A 14,533-nucleotide genomic window follows, 5' to 3' on the forward strand; every position below is an offset into this window, starting at 1 on the left:
AAAGCCGTTCAGGAAGTCAAAGAAACGACTGATATCATATAAAGGGTCTACTAAGGGCCAAGCACTGTCTAGACAACGATTATCCCACTGACTAGTGGATGCGATCCGCCTCACTTATTCAATTCAAGGGGTGCCGGCTCCAAAGACTATCAAGGCACATTCCACCAGAGCATATGGCACTTCTGCAGCATTTCTGTCTGGAGTTCCCTTCACGGAGAACTGCAAGGCTGCTACATGGTCATCTGAAGAACCATTTGTAAAACATTATGCTGTTGACCTACGGTCCGCTGCGGAGGCGAACTTTGGGAGAGGCGTTCTCAAAAGGGTGTTGCAATAAGGCACTGCTCCCTCCTCCTTCTGGAGCTAACTAAACACCCATTCTAATGCATATCAACGGATCCCGTACCAGATAAACAGGTTGCTCACCTGTAACTGATGATCTGGTAGAGATCCGTTGATATCCATTAGACCCTCCCGGACCTCCCCTCTGCAGTGCACCATAGGTTGTAATAGTGAATCTGCACGAGTCTACGACTGCTTCGGCGGTCTCCAAGGAACCGAGCAGCCTGCGCTTCCTCCCGCCTTAAATAGCCACGTGGTCACGTGGGGCGGGGCGCAGGCTCCTGAAAGGAGCTGTAAAACTCGACACCGAGAGGCTTCTGCGCAGGCGCAGAACCCATTCTAATGGATATCAACGGATCTCTACCAGATCATCAGTTACAGGTGAGCAACCTGTTTTTTCAGTGTCTGAGGAGTTCTGAGAGTAGATTCTCTGGTAGGAAATGAGAATGGATTCTTTCTAAGTTCATTCATCATTTTGCACCAAAGAAGATTATGAATGAACAAAGATGAGCAGTGATCATGGGCAGTGAAATCTGGGTGGAAGCTTCCTTGCACCCATTGGGCACTAACACCTACCACAACTCGCTCTGGGCCACCCTGGTGCCCCCCACGTTGAGCAATAAGGGTGCTGAAATCCCCGTTATTCTCTATGGGGGAAAGATTAAAGACACACACACTTTTTTAAAAAAATCACCCCTTTGCCCAATTTCTTTGAAATTTGGGTGGTAGCTTCCATCCATTGGGCACTACCACCCACCCCTCTCTTTTGCCCCTGGAACACCTTTTTTTGCTCCAAATTGATTCAGATTCAGAAAATTTGTGTACAAATCAAATCTGGGGTGTTTTGGGTGGGCAGATTCAAACCCAAAACAAATTGGGGGTGATTCAATTTCGGTACAAATTGAATCAAAAAAATCGATTTGTGCACATCCCTAGTAAATAGTGCTTGCAATAGATTTCCCAAAGTTTTCTAGCTAATGAGAGAAGCATTTACAGTTCTCTAGAGAATCATCATTTTGTTATACTAGAACAGTTAGCATTATATTAGCCTTCTATTCCTTCTTTTGAGCCTGAACTGGCTCTGTGTAATGGGGAGAGAGAGTTGTGCATAGTAGGCAGTGATGGTTTGTGTATTAGAAGTTTCTAGATGCACTCTCCTGTCAGGTTGATCACACTATCTCTCAGCCCCTGTGTTCCCTTCCTGTGAAATGGGATTAAAATCTTCTATAAAACCTAATAAATACAAACTCCTTAGCAATGCACTCTTTTTATGTATGTATTATGCAGAATTCACACAGATGTGCTTGAATTTGCATAATTTTTGTACTGATAACACATACAGCCACCATTTAATCAAATAGATCACATCCTTGTCTACACACTGTACCCTAGAATGCATTGACCCACTGTGAGGGGCTACCCTACTTCAGGGTATCTCTGCTGTCACCACTCAGATCTGTTTTGGAAGAACCTGAGACCAAAAATCACTCTCTCCTCCTAGTTTGCTGTATAGTAGCACGGGGTATCTCTTCTGGTGGCGTAAAGTGTGCCATCAAGTTGATTTCGACTCCTGGTGCCCACAGAGCCCTGTGGTTTTCTTTGGTAGAATACAGGAGGGGTTTACCATTGCCATCTCCCATGCAGTATGAGATGATGCCTTTCAGCATCTTCCTAAATCGCTGCTGCCCGATATAGGTGTCTGGTGGTGTAGGAGAGGAAATAAAACATTCTTATTCCTTGAAAATACTTAAACAACTAGATGTATTATTTTAGCACAAGTTCTTAAAGCATGATGGTTACAAGGTTGCTGTGGTGTTTGGTGAGCCGATCAGAGTAGCACAGGTCTGTGAAATCATAGCCGTCAAGCCAAGGGTCAAAGCCAGAAAGCAGTCTGTATGATAAGGCAAGGTCAAGGTGACACATGCAAATTGCAGTACTGTTAGGCAGTCCAATAGGAGTGGGCAGGCAGCATGGTCAGACAAGCAATGGGTCAGTAGCCAGAGATGGTATACAGGTGGAGGCAAAGGCAAAGTCAGGCAAGCAGTCAGTCAGGAACCGGGAGTCACAGTAAGAGCTCAGTAGCAGGCAGCAAGTCTTTACAATGAAGTTGCTTCAGCAACTGCTCCTTCAAGACCGAGCTCCTAAATAGGCCTGCTCCAGGATCCCTGTTTCAGGCTCCTCCCACCTCTTCTAGGGACTGCAGTCATTAAAGGACGTGCACCCTGTTCCTTATATGCAGGCTTCTCTGATGGGGCAGAATATGGGCATAGGGAAGTAGGACCAGACTGCTGTCCCCTGACCTCCATGTGTTCATCACTTTTGTGCTCACAGAACCTATGCCCATACAAGTTGTAAATGCATAGTGTGTGTATGAACTGGGACCAAGTAGGAAACAAAGTAGCCCATGCAGAGGCTCTGTGCACACAGAGCTGACGTGGAGGTTGGGATTCCCCTCTACACATTGATCATCTGCTGTTTCATTCTGTGGGGAGCGAGGGAAGGCTTTTGTGGTCTAAGAAGCCTTACATGTACTTTATTGCCTCCTGGGGATCTTGCTCAGCCACTTGACCAGGAGCAACACCTCCATAGTCTGAATGTGTGCCACACTGACCTTACTGAATGATACAACAGACTGAAAGCACAGCTGTTATTCACAGTGACCATGGAAAATGAGATGTAATTGGAATCAGCACTCATAGGGGCTGCCAACCTATTGATAATACAGTTGTATACTTGTATGGCAGAATCTTAGTTTATGGGTTCGATTCAGAGGGGAATTTGTACGAGTGGAAAGGCACTTCCACTTGCAGAATGGAAGAGAGTCCCCCACAGCATGTCTTGTGCTATTCCTGAGAGTCCCCCAGGCCCAGCCTTCAAGATCATTGGAGGGGGGAGCTCAGCTGCAATACAGAGGAGGAGCAGAAGGCCCTGTTCCATGAAGGGAATACCCCTTGCGGTTCTCTGGAACCAAGCCTATAGTAATTATTATGGGGAGTTACCAGATATTTGCACTAGTTTCAGAATATTGTCTGTCTGACAGAATTGCAATATATCTCCTTTTATATTTTATATAAGGTGCCATCAGACTGCAGACAGTTTCCTTTTCAGACAAGGAACAGAATACAACAGCTTTGGCAGAATTTGAGCCTTATATCCGCAGAGGTACTTCAATTTACAGTACATGCCTGTTTTTAACAGGAAGGTGGGCATTTGCTTCATAGAAGGTATAATTCTTGCATAATACGAAGATACAGGATGTAGATTTTTTTTTAATAGAATGAAAGTACTGCACTGACAAAAATGAGATTTATTCAACAGAGTGCAGCTTAACCAGTTAAAGCTACTACAGAACCTCCTTTAAAAAAATAATAATAATAATAGGTCTTTACAAAAGCAAAAGGAGGCACACCATGTTTATTTTGGCCTTAGACACTAATAAATGCACTGCAGTTTTCTCTGAAGAGTTTCTAGCTGACTTGATATTACAGGTTTTATAGATGTCAACAACGGATCTGTGAATATATTGCACTTCAAATTCTGTTCCACCTTTTGCGAGGGCAGGGAGAGGGGTCAGCATTTTGAGAGAACTACAGTATAGGCTGTTCCTTTCCCTAACCTTCAGTTAACCATACTTCCCTGGAATGTACCTAGCATTACAGAGCTTAAAAACTTCATTTGTACTTTTGTGAAATATATATTTGCTGATTTCCGTAGGTAGCGTTTGTACAGTTTTCTAAGTTAGGGGGCAATCCTGACTAACTCTTTTCCCCTTCTGTTTCTCCTTCCTGAAGTCTTTCCTGAACTGTTTTCTGCCCCATTCATTCAACATGAAGTTATCGGAGAATATAGCCATCTGTTCACCATCCAGGGATCTAACCCTCAGCTACAACCTTACATGCTGATTGCACACATAGATGTGGTCCCAGCTACCTCAGATGGATGGGACATTGATGACCCTTTCTCTGCTGAAGAACGTGATGGCTTTATTTATGGAAGAGGAACACTGGATAATAAAAACTCTGTTGTGGTACATTTTGTCAATTCACTTTCTTCTGGGGGTGAGGGGGGGAGCGGTAGGAGACTGGAATTGGGAGTCTAGCTCTGGTGGAAGCAAGCAATTGGAGAAGTCACTACAGTCCAAATGTCAGCCAGGAGAGGACCCTCGTGGAATGTCTAAGAGCCATAATGGAGTTGTCTCCTCTGAGTGGTGAGAAGGACAAGGACTGGCTCGGTTCTAGATGAGAGAGAGAAATTTGAGAGTGCTGTGCTAGTCACGTGAAATGACACTGTACTAACCTCTAACTGATTTATACATGAATTTTATGAAATTTACTCAACTCAGTCATTCTAGAGGAGGTTATATTGTGGGGTGGGCAGGCCCCAATCACAGTGGTAAATAAATACATATATAATGCTTGGGTTGGCGGCGGTGGGGGACATAGTTTGTTTTACTACTTTGGGACATACATTGTAGCCTGTTCTTTGGAAGAAAAGGGAGAAAAGCCGCCTAGAAAAGAGCTTACTGGATATATCAAAGTGAATATTAAATTTTTTGTAGGAGCCCTGTTTTCTACTAGCCAAATTCTTTGTTGTTGTTGTTTACAATATGGGGTAACCAAGATGCAAAAGATGTTTAACATTTTGTTTCAATTTCTCAGGCGATTCTGCATGCTCTAGAATTCTTATTGAGACGAAATTACAGACCCCGCAGGTCTTTCTATATTGGCTTTGGGCATGATGAAGAGGTACTTGTTTATGTCTTCATCAATTTCCCCCCTCATTTATTTATTTAGATGTGTACAGTAGGCCACCCAAAGGATGAAATAGTCAATTCAGTTATGGAATTCAATGGCCTGTGGTGTTAATGACCTTGTGTAGGCCAGCCTGCAACTCTATTCACCTGGAGAGTCCCTGATGCTGTTGGGCTGAACTAAGAGATCTTTCACATATCACAGTGGTAGGTACCTATTGATTAGTCATCAACAGCATGGGAATATGGGTTTTGCTTTGTAGAGAGGGAAAAATTCATATATTTAACCTTGTCTAACATTCATTTGTATGCATCTTCCTCATTCCCATCATAGGTCAAACAAGAAATCAAGCATTAAAGGTTAAACCAGAGATTATTTCCAGTTCGGATTTGGACGTGTGAGATAATGGTCATTAACACAACAAAAAACTGGATAGGACATGTGTCCTACCTAGGTTTAGGAGCTGTGTGTGCTCCCAATTTTTGGTTGTGTGGGAGCAAACAACTTGGTAGAAGGAGGGAGAAGGTGATTGTGTGGGAATAAGGTAGGAGGAAAAACTGGGTAGGACAGCTTTTCTCCCTACCTTCATCAAATGCTGGGTGTGAAAGCTGGATAGAACAGAACTATCCAACCCAGCTTTTCCTCCTACCTTGATTCCACACAATCACTTCTTCCTCCTCCTACCTAGTTGTTTGCTCCCACACAACTGAAAATTGAGAGCACACACAGCTCTCAAACCTGGGTAGGGCATTTGTCCTACCCAGTTGTTGGTTGTGTGAACAGCTTCAGTGTATTAAGGGGAAAGTTATACTGAAATCAATACAGTGGGGAATCCTATTACTTTTACTTGGAACAAGATCAGCTATTGCACTTAAAATATATTCATGTTTATGAACACAATAGCTGCCACTTCTGTGGCACTCGGTGACACTCTAAATGCAAGATTTTAGCAAGGTTCAGAATGCAGTATTATTTCAAATGAGAAATTGCACAGTTTATTTAGATGGCATCTGCTTGAGGCAGAATAATGGGCTGCGATGATATAGCCATGGGTTTTTCAGGTGGGTGGAAAAAAAGGAGCAATGAAGATTGTGACTGAGCTGGAATCTAGAGGAGTAGAACTTTCTTTCTTGCTTGATGAGGGAAGCTTCATCTTTGACGGGGTCTTCACTGCAGTAAAGAAACCAATAGCTATGTAAGTAAGGTAAGATGAGCATTTACCACAATAAATGCCTTTGTTGACGAGTAGTATAAGAACCAGTATCGTCTTTATATTTAATTCTCTAAGATGTACCTGTGGCTAATCCCATGTGTGGTAGCTCTTTGGAGTGTTTGCAGTGCTGCCAGATAGCCACAGGATATGGGGTGGGGATGGCAGAGGCAGTTAGCAATGGCGACAGCCAGTGGGAAGGAAGAAGCCAGCCGAAGGGCAGGCAGGCAGGGAGGAAGAAGCCCTGGCTGGCGGGTGGGCAGGGAGGAAGAAGCCAGTCGGCCGGCGGGCAGAGGGGGAAGAAGCTGGCTGGCTGGTGGGCAAAGGAAGAAGTAGGCGGCCGGGTGAGTGGGGGAAAGGAAGAAGCTGGCGGGTGGGGGAGGGGGGGAAACAACGGCAGGCGGGCAAAGGAGAGGAGAGCTGGTCTTGTGGTAGCAAGCATGACTTGTCCCCTTGGTTAAGCAGGGTTTGCCCTGGTTGCATATGAATGGGAGACTTGATGTGTGAGCACTGTAAGATATTCCCCTTAGGGGATGGAGCTGTTCTGGGAAGAGCATCTAGGTTCCACGTTCCCTCCCTGGCATCTCCAAGATAGAGCTGAGAGAGATTCCATCCTGCAATCTTGGAGAAGCCGCTGCCAGTCTGGGTAGACAATACTGAGCTAGATGGACCTATGGTCTGACTCGGTATATGGCAGCTTCCTATGTTCCTATGTTCCTAAATGGCGGGGGGGTGGGGGAGGCGCAGATGCTCTGCGCCCAGCCCAGCTAGTAAGTAGTACAAATCTAAGAGCCTCTCTACTGATCTGGATAAACATACAGGTCCCTCAGTGCCGCATAACAGTATGCTACATCGCCTGAACCATAGTTTGACAAATCCCAGACACCAGGAAGCCAATTTAACTGTGACACCTAGACTAGGATATTCAGAGAGAGTTATTTAACAAAATCTTCATTTGTCCCAGATAGCTCTGTTTCTGTTCCCGCATGTTACTTGTAAAGGAGATAAAGAGAGGCTCATTTGCCTCCCCACTCCACAGTGTCCACTAAATCCAGTAATTTTGCCACTTACCCATTGTCTGGTTCCCAAATTTTGGGACTGACTCCCAGATTGAAAGGGAAAATATTAAGGCCTGCCTTGAACTGTTAGTATACTGCAGCTCACTGTGCCTTCCTTCTGAATGACTGTAACTGACTCCTCTGAAGAATGTGAATGCCTAGTCAGAGCAGTTGCGACAGCCATGGAACCGTGTGCAGCTGGCTTATAGCTCCTGGCTTGAGGCAGTTGTGGATTTGATTCAAAGACCAACTATAAGTATGACATGTTGTTAGGCCTGGTTTCTGTTGCCTTATTGCTGATCCTGTTTAGAGCATTATTATTTTGCTTAAAAACAATCAAAATGGCCACATTTGTCCAACCAAAAGGTAGTGAAAATCCACTGTGTTGCATCATTAATGGTTTTTCTCTCCCCATCAGTGTAGGTATCACAGAAAAAGGTTCAATCACAGCAAGTTTCAGTGTGACATTGGCTCCAGGTCACTCTTCTGCCCCATCTAAGAGGACGAGTATTGGTATTCTTTCTGAAGCAATTTCCAAGTAAGGGTTTACCTGTCCTAATCACAAGTTAAAGACATTGTGTGGGATTCTTTTGCTCTGAGATACCTTGAACTGCCCAATAAGGGTCACTGGTGGTTACAGAGTACTGGACTGGACAGGGATGTTCTGAAATAATGGACATACATCAATCAATGCTGTTTTGTGGTAGAGTTGTTATGAGCATCTGAGTAGGGGCACTCACAAAAGGGAATACCTCTGCTCAAAAGCGAGCAGGACTGGAGTGAACACAACCCTGATCACAACCTGCTGTACTCACCCCAACTGCAAGCAATCTCTGCTGTCTCATGCCCCAAGCTCTCCACCTCTTAAATTGACCTTAGAGCAGAGAAAAGGCAGTAGACATTGTGGCTACATTGTGGCAGCAGTAGAGTATCGTTTTTTCCAGCAGGGACTGAACTGGAACCATAAGTCCTAGCATCCTTGGTGATAAAATGATGCTTGGGCCTCTTCCACAGAAGGAAAGGTGCACAGAGCGTTCATTTTCCCATTGGAGATGCTGGGACTTATGCAGTCCCTGGTGTGAAAAGATGCTCTGCCAGGGCAGTGGGGAGCCTTGGAGGGGAAAGGAGAAGTGGGGCCATTGGCAAGCGCTTTGTGAACATTTGTGTTGACTATTTGCCAAGCTTCAGTTGGAACCTGTACAGATTCCTAACCCCTTTCAGGGTGAGTAATAGCATGCTTTTGTATCCCAGTTCTGTGGTATTGTGTTTTTGGATGGCAATTTGCCATCCCTGGGCTGTAGCTGGATCCCCAGTTGTTTACACAGTCGATATTTGCAAGAGGAGGAAAGAGAGGGAAATGAGGAGACGTAGATCTCCTGTTCCTCCCCCTCTCCCCTTCTGGTGATTTTAGGATAGGGGAAAGGAGAAGTTCTCTTTGGCCCCTATTTTTTGCTTTTTTTCTCCTCTCCCACCCACTTTTTATTTGTCACATCTTGGCCAAGCACTGGCTGCCATAGTGGTATGGGTATGGGTATGGGCATGTGAGGAGGCAAGGGCCAGAGGTAGGATGCATGGTTGAGGATGGGGCAGGATTGGGTACCAGGTGGAACAAACCAAGCAGAGGACCAGAGGCAAAAGATGCAGACAGAGCCAGGCTGATGGTACCAGGCAAGGGGATCTGTGTCGATACTCAGGCAAGTTACTCAGACAGCCAAGCTGGCTGGGAGGCAAGAGCTTTTTATAGGACATTGTTTTTGTTTTGTTTTGTTTAATCTATCATATTTTTATACCGCCTGATATGTATATCTCTAGGCGGTGTACAAAATTTAAAATATTTAAAAGTCACAAATTAAAATACAAGACAATAAACAATGATGTGCCCCCCCCCCTTGGGGTCAGCTGGCTGTGCTTGACCCAGCATTGTAGCCTAAAGACCACCCTCGCTCCATGGCGAGTGAATATTCCTGGCTTGTTACAGAGCCAGGTCTTTTGTGCAAGCAGTAAGATGCTGGAGACTGCCTTCTAGGGGTCTTAGTTTGAGACACACACACACTGGTGTCTACACCCTCCCAGTCGCCTTAAGTGGCATGCCCAGAAGGTCAGAGAGCATCTTCAGCAGTGGCCGAAAAGCAGAGCAGCTGAGAGAGTTTATGTGACAAGATCAGGAGTTCTGTCTTCATGCTCCATACACCAGTAGGACAGATGTGGAATTAGTTGGAAGGTGAAGGATAAGGATGGAAATGTCAATTTGAGAATAATAGTTCATTTTTTAAAGCCAGCCTTCTCCCTAGTTTACTGAGATAGAGTGACTGGGGACCAGCAACCCACTTCCTGTGTAGAATAGTGCAGTGAGAATATATAAAATCTGTGGGGGTCCAACTAGGGTTGAATCGGGGGTGGGGGCTATTTTGCTGATTTGAGCTGGGAACGGGAGTGCCTCAAAACATTTGTGTGACTTGGCTTGCTAACAGTGTGGTGGCATTGACTCTTCTGTGTTTATGGTGGGGAGCCACGCTATATGAACCTCAAGGACATCTTTCTAAAACTAAAAAGTTGGAGGGAGGAGAGAGAAGTGAAAATTGTTTCCCCCCCACCTCGCTCTGCTCACGTTTGTCTGCTTGCCAACGTACTGGGCAGAACTCGGATATAGTACTGCTGCTGCTGCACACACGCTGCTCTTTTATGCTCTGCTAACACTGAGCAGAATGTGAACCACCATCACCATCATTATCTATCTATCTGTCTATCTATCTATTTAAAATCAAAATGTAACTACCTCACTCATTAACCTGTCTAAATTCATGAATTAAAATGATACTCTAGAGGGGCTTTATTTCTTTTTCTTTTTCCATTTTATTGTTATAGATTGGAGCTGAATCCCATGCCCAATCTGTTTGGCCATGGACCTGAACTCATGATGTTTGAGCAAATGGCACCAGAGGTGAGCAGTCAGCATTATGTGCTCTTTTGTGCACTTTCACTGAACTAAACTTGAAATGTTCAGAGTGAATATTAGTAAGGGTTTTAGTTCTTAATATGTTAACTTCTTGGGATAGACTTAGGACCTGCTGAACAGGTTACTAAACAAAGGGAGGGTCCATAGCTCAGTGGGAGAGCATCTCCTTTGCATGCAGAAGATCCCATGACCAACCATGTAGGACCAGAAAAGACTCCTGTCTGAAATGCTGGCGAGCTGCTTCCAGTTGGTGTAGACAATACTGAGCCAGATGAACGAATAGTTTGACTCAGTATAAGGCAGCTTCATATGCTCTAAATCATCACCATTTTTAACTTGTGTAGTTAGCAGCAGTTTTCCCTTTAAACTACAAGTTTGATTCTGACAAATGCACATTTTGGCCTACAGGAACAAGTTCTGTGTTTGCACACCTTGAGCTGGTCTTGTGGTAGCAAGCATTAATTGTCCCCTTTGCTAAGCAGAGTCTATCTTGGTTTTCATTTTAACGGGAGACTACATGTGAGCACTGTAAGATATTCCCCTTAGGGGATGGAGCCGCTCTGGGAAGAGAATTAGGTTCCAAGTCATCTCCCTGGCATCTCCAAGATAGAGCTCAGAAAGGCTCCTGCTTGCAACCTCAGAGAAGCCACTGCCAATCTGTGTAGACAATACTGAGCTAGATGGACCAATGGTCTGACTCAGTAGAAGGCAGCTTCCTATGTGTTCCTATCACATGACCTGTGGGAGGAGAGATGGAATACGCTTTTCTCAGTCTACCTTGCAGGATTGCAGTCATTTTGCAATCCAGGTTTGCTGGGCAGGTGCAAACCATAGCTTGCTGGTTTGGCTGCAATAGCAAACCATGACTTGATCAAACCTGCAAGTAACTAATTCAAACAGGGATAGGCAGGGAGGGGGAGCACAAGTATAGGACATGTTCCCATAACACTAGATCAAGCCAATATTAGCTATTTGAAGGAAACTTTGTTGAAATGGGAAGTTATGTTAACATCAGAAAGTTACATTCCCATTGCTTTTTTGAAAAAACTCCTTCGTGAGCTATGCCATTAATTGAATCCTAAATTCCTGGTGTGACATGCTCTGTCTGTCCCTGAAAAAGTTTAGGTATGTGCTTCAGTACTCTGCCATCTTCCCCTCCCCTCCATGCATGTACAATTTCTCCACTACCTTAGAGGCCACCCTCTGATTGGTCTGCCTTCCATGTGCAGAGAGCATGGACTGGATCATGCCCTATACACAGAGCAATTTCTGACAAATGCACTCACAAGAATCACTGCAATAATACTTCTTTTGAATGGCAAATGTTACATTGGAACAAAACTCAGAAATCTCTATCTATTATCTGGAGCCAAATTTGATGATGATGTATTGGCTTGTTTTCCCCCTTGCTATGCAGTTTAGCTTCCCCCTCAATATCATAATGGCAAATCTGTGGCTGTTTGCACCACTTGTTGGCAGGTAAGAAAGAAACCTATGAATGTGCTTCATCACATTCCCATGTATGTTTCCTTGAGATATGGATGCAGGTGTCCATTAGGAGACCCCAAACCTTATTGGTAGGATTGTGCTTCTCTCCTGAAATTGTTGAGCTGTTTTCACTATGGGGATAGAGCAGTAGCTCAGTGGCAAAGCATCTACTTTGCATGCAGAAGGTCGCAGTTTCAACCCCAGCATCTCCAGGAGCTTTCCCAGGCAGCAAGCTTTACTGTGGGTTTACTATGAGGTTTTACTGTGATTTCGAAGTTGCCAAAAAAACCTAATGCAAAAAGTGGGTTTTTTAAAATCCTGAATATAAATTGGGTTACACTAACATGCAATGAAAAACCCAAATTGTGTGTGAAGTGCTCGCCGATAGCTTGCCGAGACTTTGGGGTAAATTTGGCCAATATGTGAACGCACACCTCTATTCTGGAGGAGATGTGAGCTAAAAGCCGGGTGTGAAAAGTTTCCTGGGACTTTTACACACAGCAGGCTTTACTGCGAGTTTACTTGGAAGCTTTACTATGAATTTGCAGTTGTCCCCCCCAAATGACACAAATAGTGGCATTTTTCACCCTGGATATAAATCGGGCTACACGCTAACACGCAGTTAAAAACACGAATTGTGTGTGAACTGTTCCCCAATAACTCACAGGGACTTCGGGGAAAATCTGGCCAATATGTGAATGTACCCCCTCCATTGTGGAGGAGATGCGAGTTAAAGGGCTTCAAAAGCCCCGTGTGAAAAATTCCAGGTAAGGCTGGAAAAGACCCCTGCCTTCAACCTTGGAGAGCCACTGGCGGGCAGTGTAGACAATCTGAGCTGGATGGACCAATGGTCTAACTTGGTATAAGTCAGCTTCCGATGTTTTACAAGTTAACAGAAATAAAAAATGTTCAGTCATCCCTCGCCAACTGCTAGGGTTCCATTCTGGCAAAACCTCGCTGTTGGCAAATTTGTGGTTGGTGAGGAATTAAAGTCTATGGGAAACAGAGGATCAAGGGAACCATGACTGCAAAAAGACCTAAAAATAAAGGGGGAAAATACCCCCCCCCCCAAATGCTGGGGGGGGGGAATCCTGTAATATTGTCCAAAATATTTTTTAACCCCACCCCAAAAGCACTCAAAGCCATTTTAAATTGGCAAGGGACAACAAGTTCAGCAAGGGTTAGCAAGGGTCACCAAGAGGAATGAGCAGATCCAACCTCTGAACCCAACCCCAAATCGTTGGAACCCCTCCAAAATCACTGAAAAACATCTCACCAAACATAGATACTCAAGTCGTGGTTGGCAAGACCTGCCACAATTTCCCATTCGCATATATTCAGACCCGCTGTTGGTAAAACCGTGGTTGGCAAGGGATGACTGTATCCGTTTCAGACTTCCCAGACTCTGTTACCCTTGGTGAAACGTTCATACAGGTGCTTTATCAGTGTAAGTAGGATGATATCTCTCATCTGCTCATAATAGATGGGGAGAGGAGAATCTGGCTAGATGTGTGTTTAATTCCAAAAGAATGGTATTCACTTATTCTCTAAAGAACAATCCCCCCCCCCCGTTGTTATAACTGTGACATCCGAGTGCAATGTAACTTACAATATATAAGAGGTCCTTGCCCAAAGGAGTTTATATTTTAAAAAATTCAACACATGGGAGCCAATAGAGAATGGAGGCAGTTCCAACTAGGGGAACAATATGGACTTATTTCAGCACAGCACTGCTGTTGCAAGCTGGGCAGGGGTGTGTATTGTTCATACCACCACTTTAAGTTTTTCTTTAAAAGCAAACAAACAAAAACAAGACATCTCTGTTCCTGTGTTGAATTTTACACAAGGAGAGGCGAGAGAAATATGCAGTCATATTCTTTATGATATGACTTTATGATTTTATCATAAATTCTTTTAAAATACTTTTTGGAAAAGTTTATCAAAAGATTTATATAATGCATCCTTGAGGGTATGCCACCACAAGCAATATTCAGTAGCTGCCCATGACGTGCATAGCTATGTTCACACAGCAATCACAAAGTAATGTTAGTAATCTAACAATAAATAAATAATGATTTAATGGTATTTAATCAGTTTATAATCCTTTCAGTTAGTCTCTGAGAGTTACCTGTTTCTTTACAAGTACTTCATAACATAAGCTAATAAAATATAAGAACAAAGTAATGACTATATTGTAGGGTGGTGAGAGAATGTAGCATTTTCCCCAATACAAAATATTGCAGTGTGAGTGTCAGAGAAAATGCATTATCGTCATAGCAGAAATGCAGCCTCAGAGGAAGATATGCAGACTGTGCAATATGAGAAACAAATGTACATTTCTTGATTTTAAAATGTGCTGTTGCTTTGTAGAATGCAGAAGCCTATATTATTTTAGCTGCTCAGAATGTTATGTCCGTTTCAATTATTTAAATGCCTTCTAAATCTTTACACAGAATTCTAGAGCAGGTTCCCTCTACGAATACCCTAGTTCGGACCACCACTGCAATCACTATGTTTCATGCCGGAGTCAAGGTACTGTTATATGTATTCATTGGATTTTCCATAAATTGTAACAAGACAGTCTCTAAACTCTTCCTTCTAAGACTACTAGTACCAGTGCATAACTGGAGTGCAACCCAAGTCTGCTTACTAATACATTCTCCTTCCAGGCTCTGTGCTAAACATTCAGTTTATGGGGTGTGTGTGTGTGTGTGTGTGTGTGTGTGTG

The 14,533-nt window shown here is 43.9% G+C and overlaps 1 protein-coding gene across 8 annotated transcripts in view; it reads left to right on the forward strand.

The window, feature by feature from the left end:
* Nucleotides 1-14,533, forward strand: part of PM20D1 (peptidase M20 domain containing 1) — a 37,811-nt gene that overhangs the window by 9,311 nt on the left and 13,967 nt on the right. For all 8 annotated transcript variants that reach the window (XM_053246663.1, XM_053246662.1, XM_053246664.1 and 5 more), the window contains 8 exons: nt 3,418-3,504; nt 4,134-4,369; nt 5,001-5,087; nt 6,155-6,288; nt 7,780-7,899; nt 10,227-10,302; nt 11,735-11,796; nt 14,259-14,337. In XM_053246663.1, coding sequence (XP_053102638.1) covers nt 3,418-3,504; nt 4,134-4,369; nt 5,001-5,087; nt 6,155-6,288; nt 7,780-7,899; nt 10,227-10,302; nt 11,735-11,796; nt 14,259-14,337 — 881 coding nt within the window. The remainder of the gene's footprint in view (nt 1-3,417; nt 3,505-4,133; nt 4,370-5,000; nt 5,088-6,154; nt 6,289-7,779; nt 7,900-10,226; nt 10,303-11,734; nt 11,797-14,258; nt 14,338-14,533) is intronic.

Source organism: Hemicordylus capensis, chromosome 4 (genome assembly GCF_027244095.1).
Source record: "Hemicordylus capensis ecotype Gifberg chromosome 4, rHemCap1.1.pri, whole genome shotgun sequence".
Taxonomy (NCBI): Eukaryota; Metazoa; Chordata; class Lepidosauria; order Squamata; family Cordylidae; genus Hemicordylus; species Hemicordylus capensis.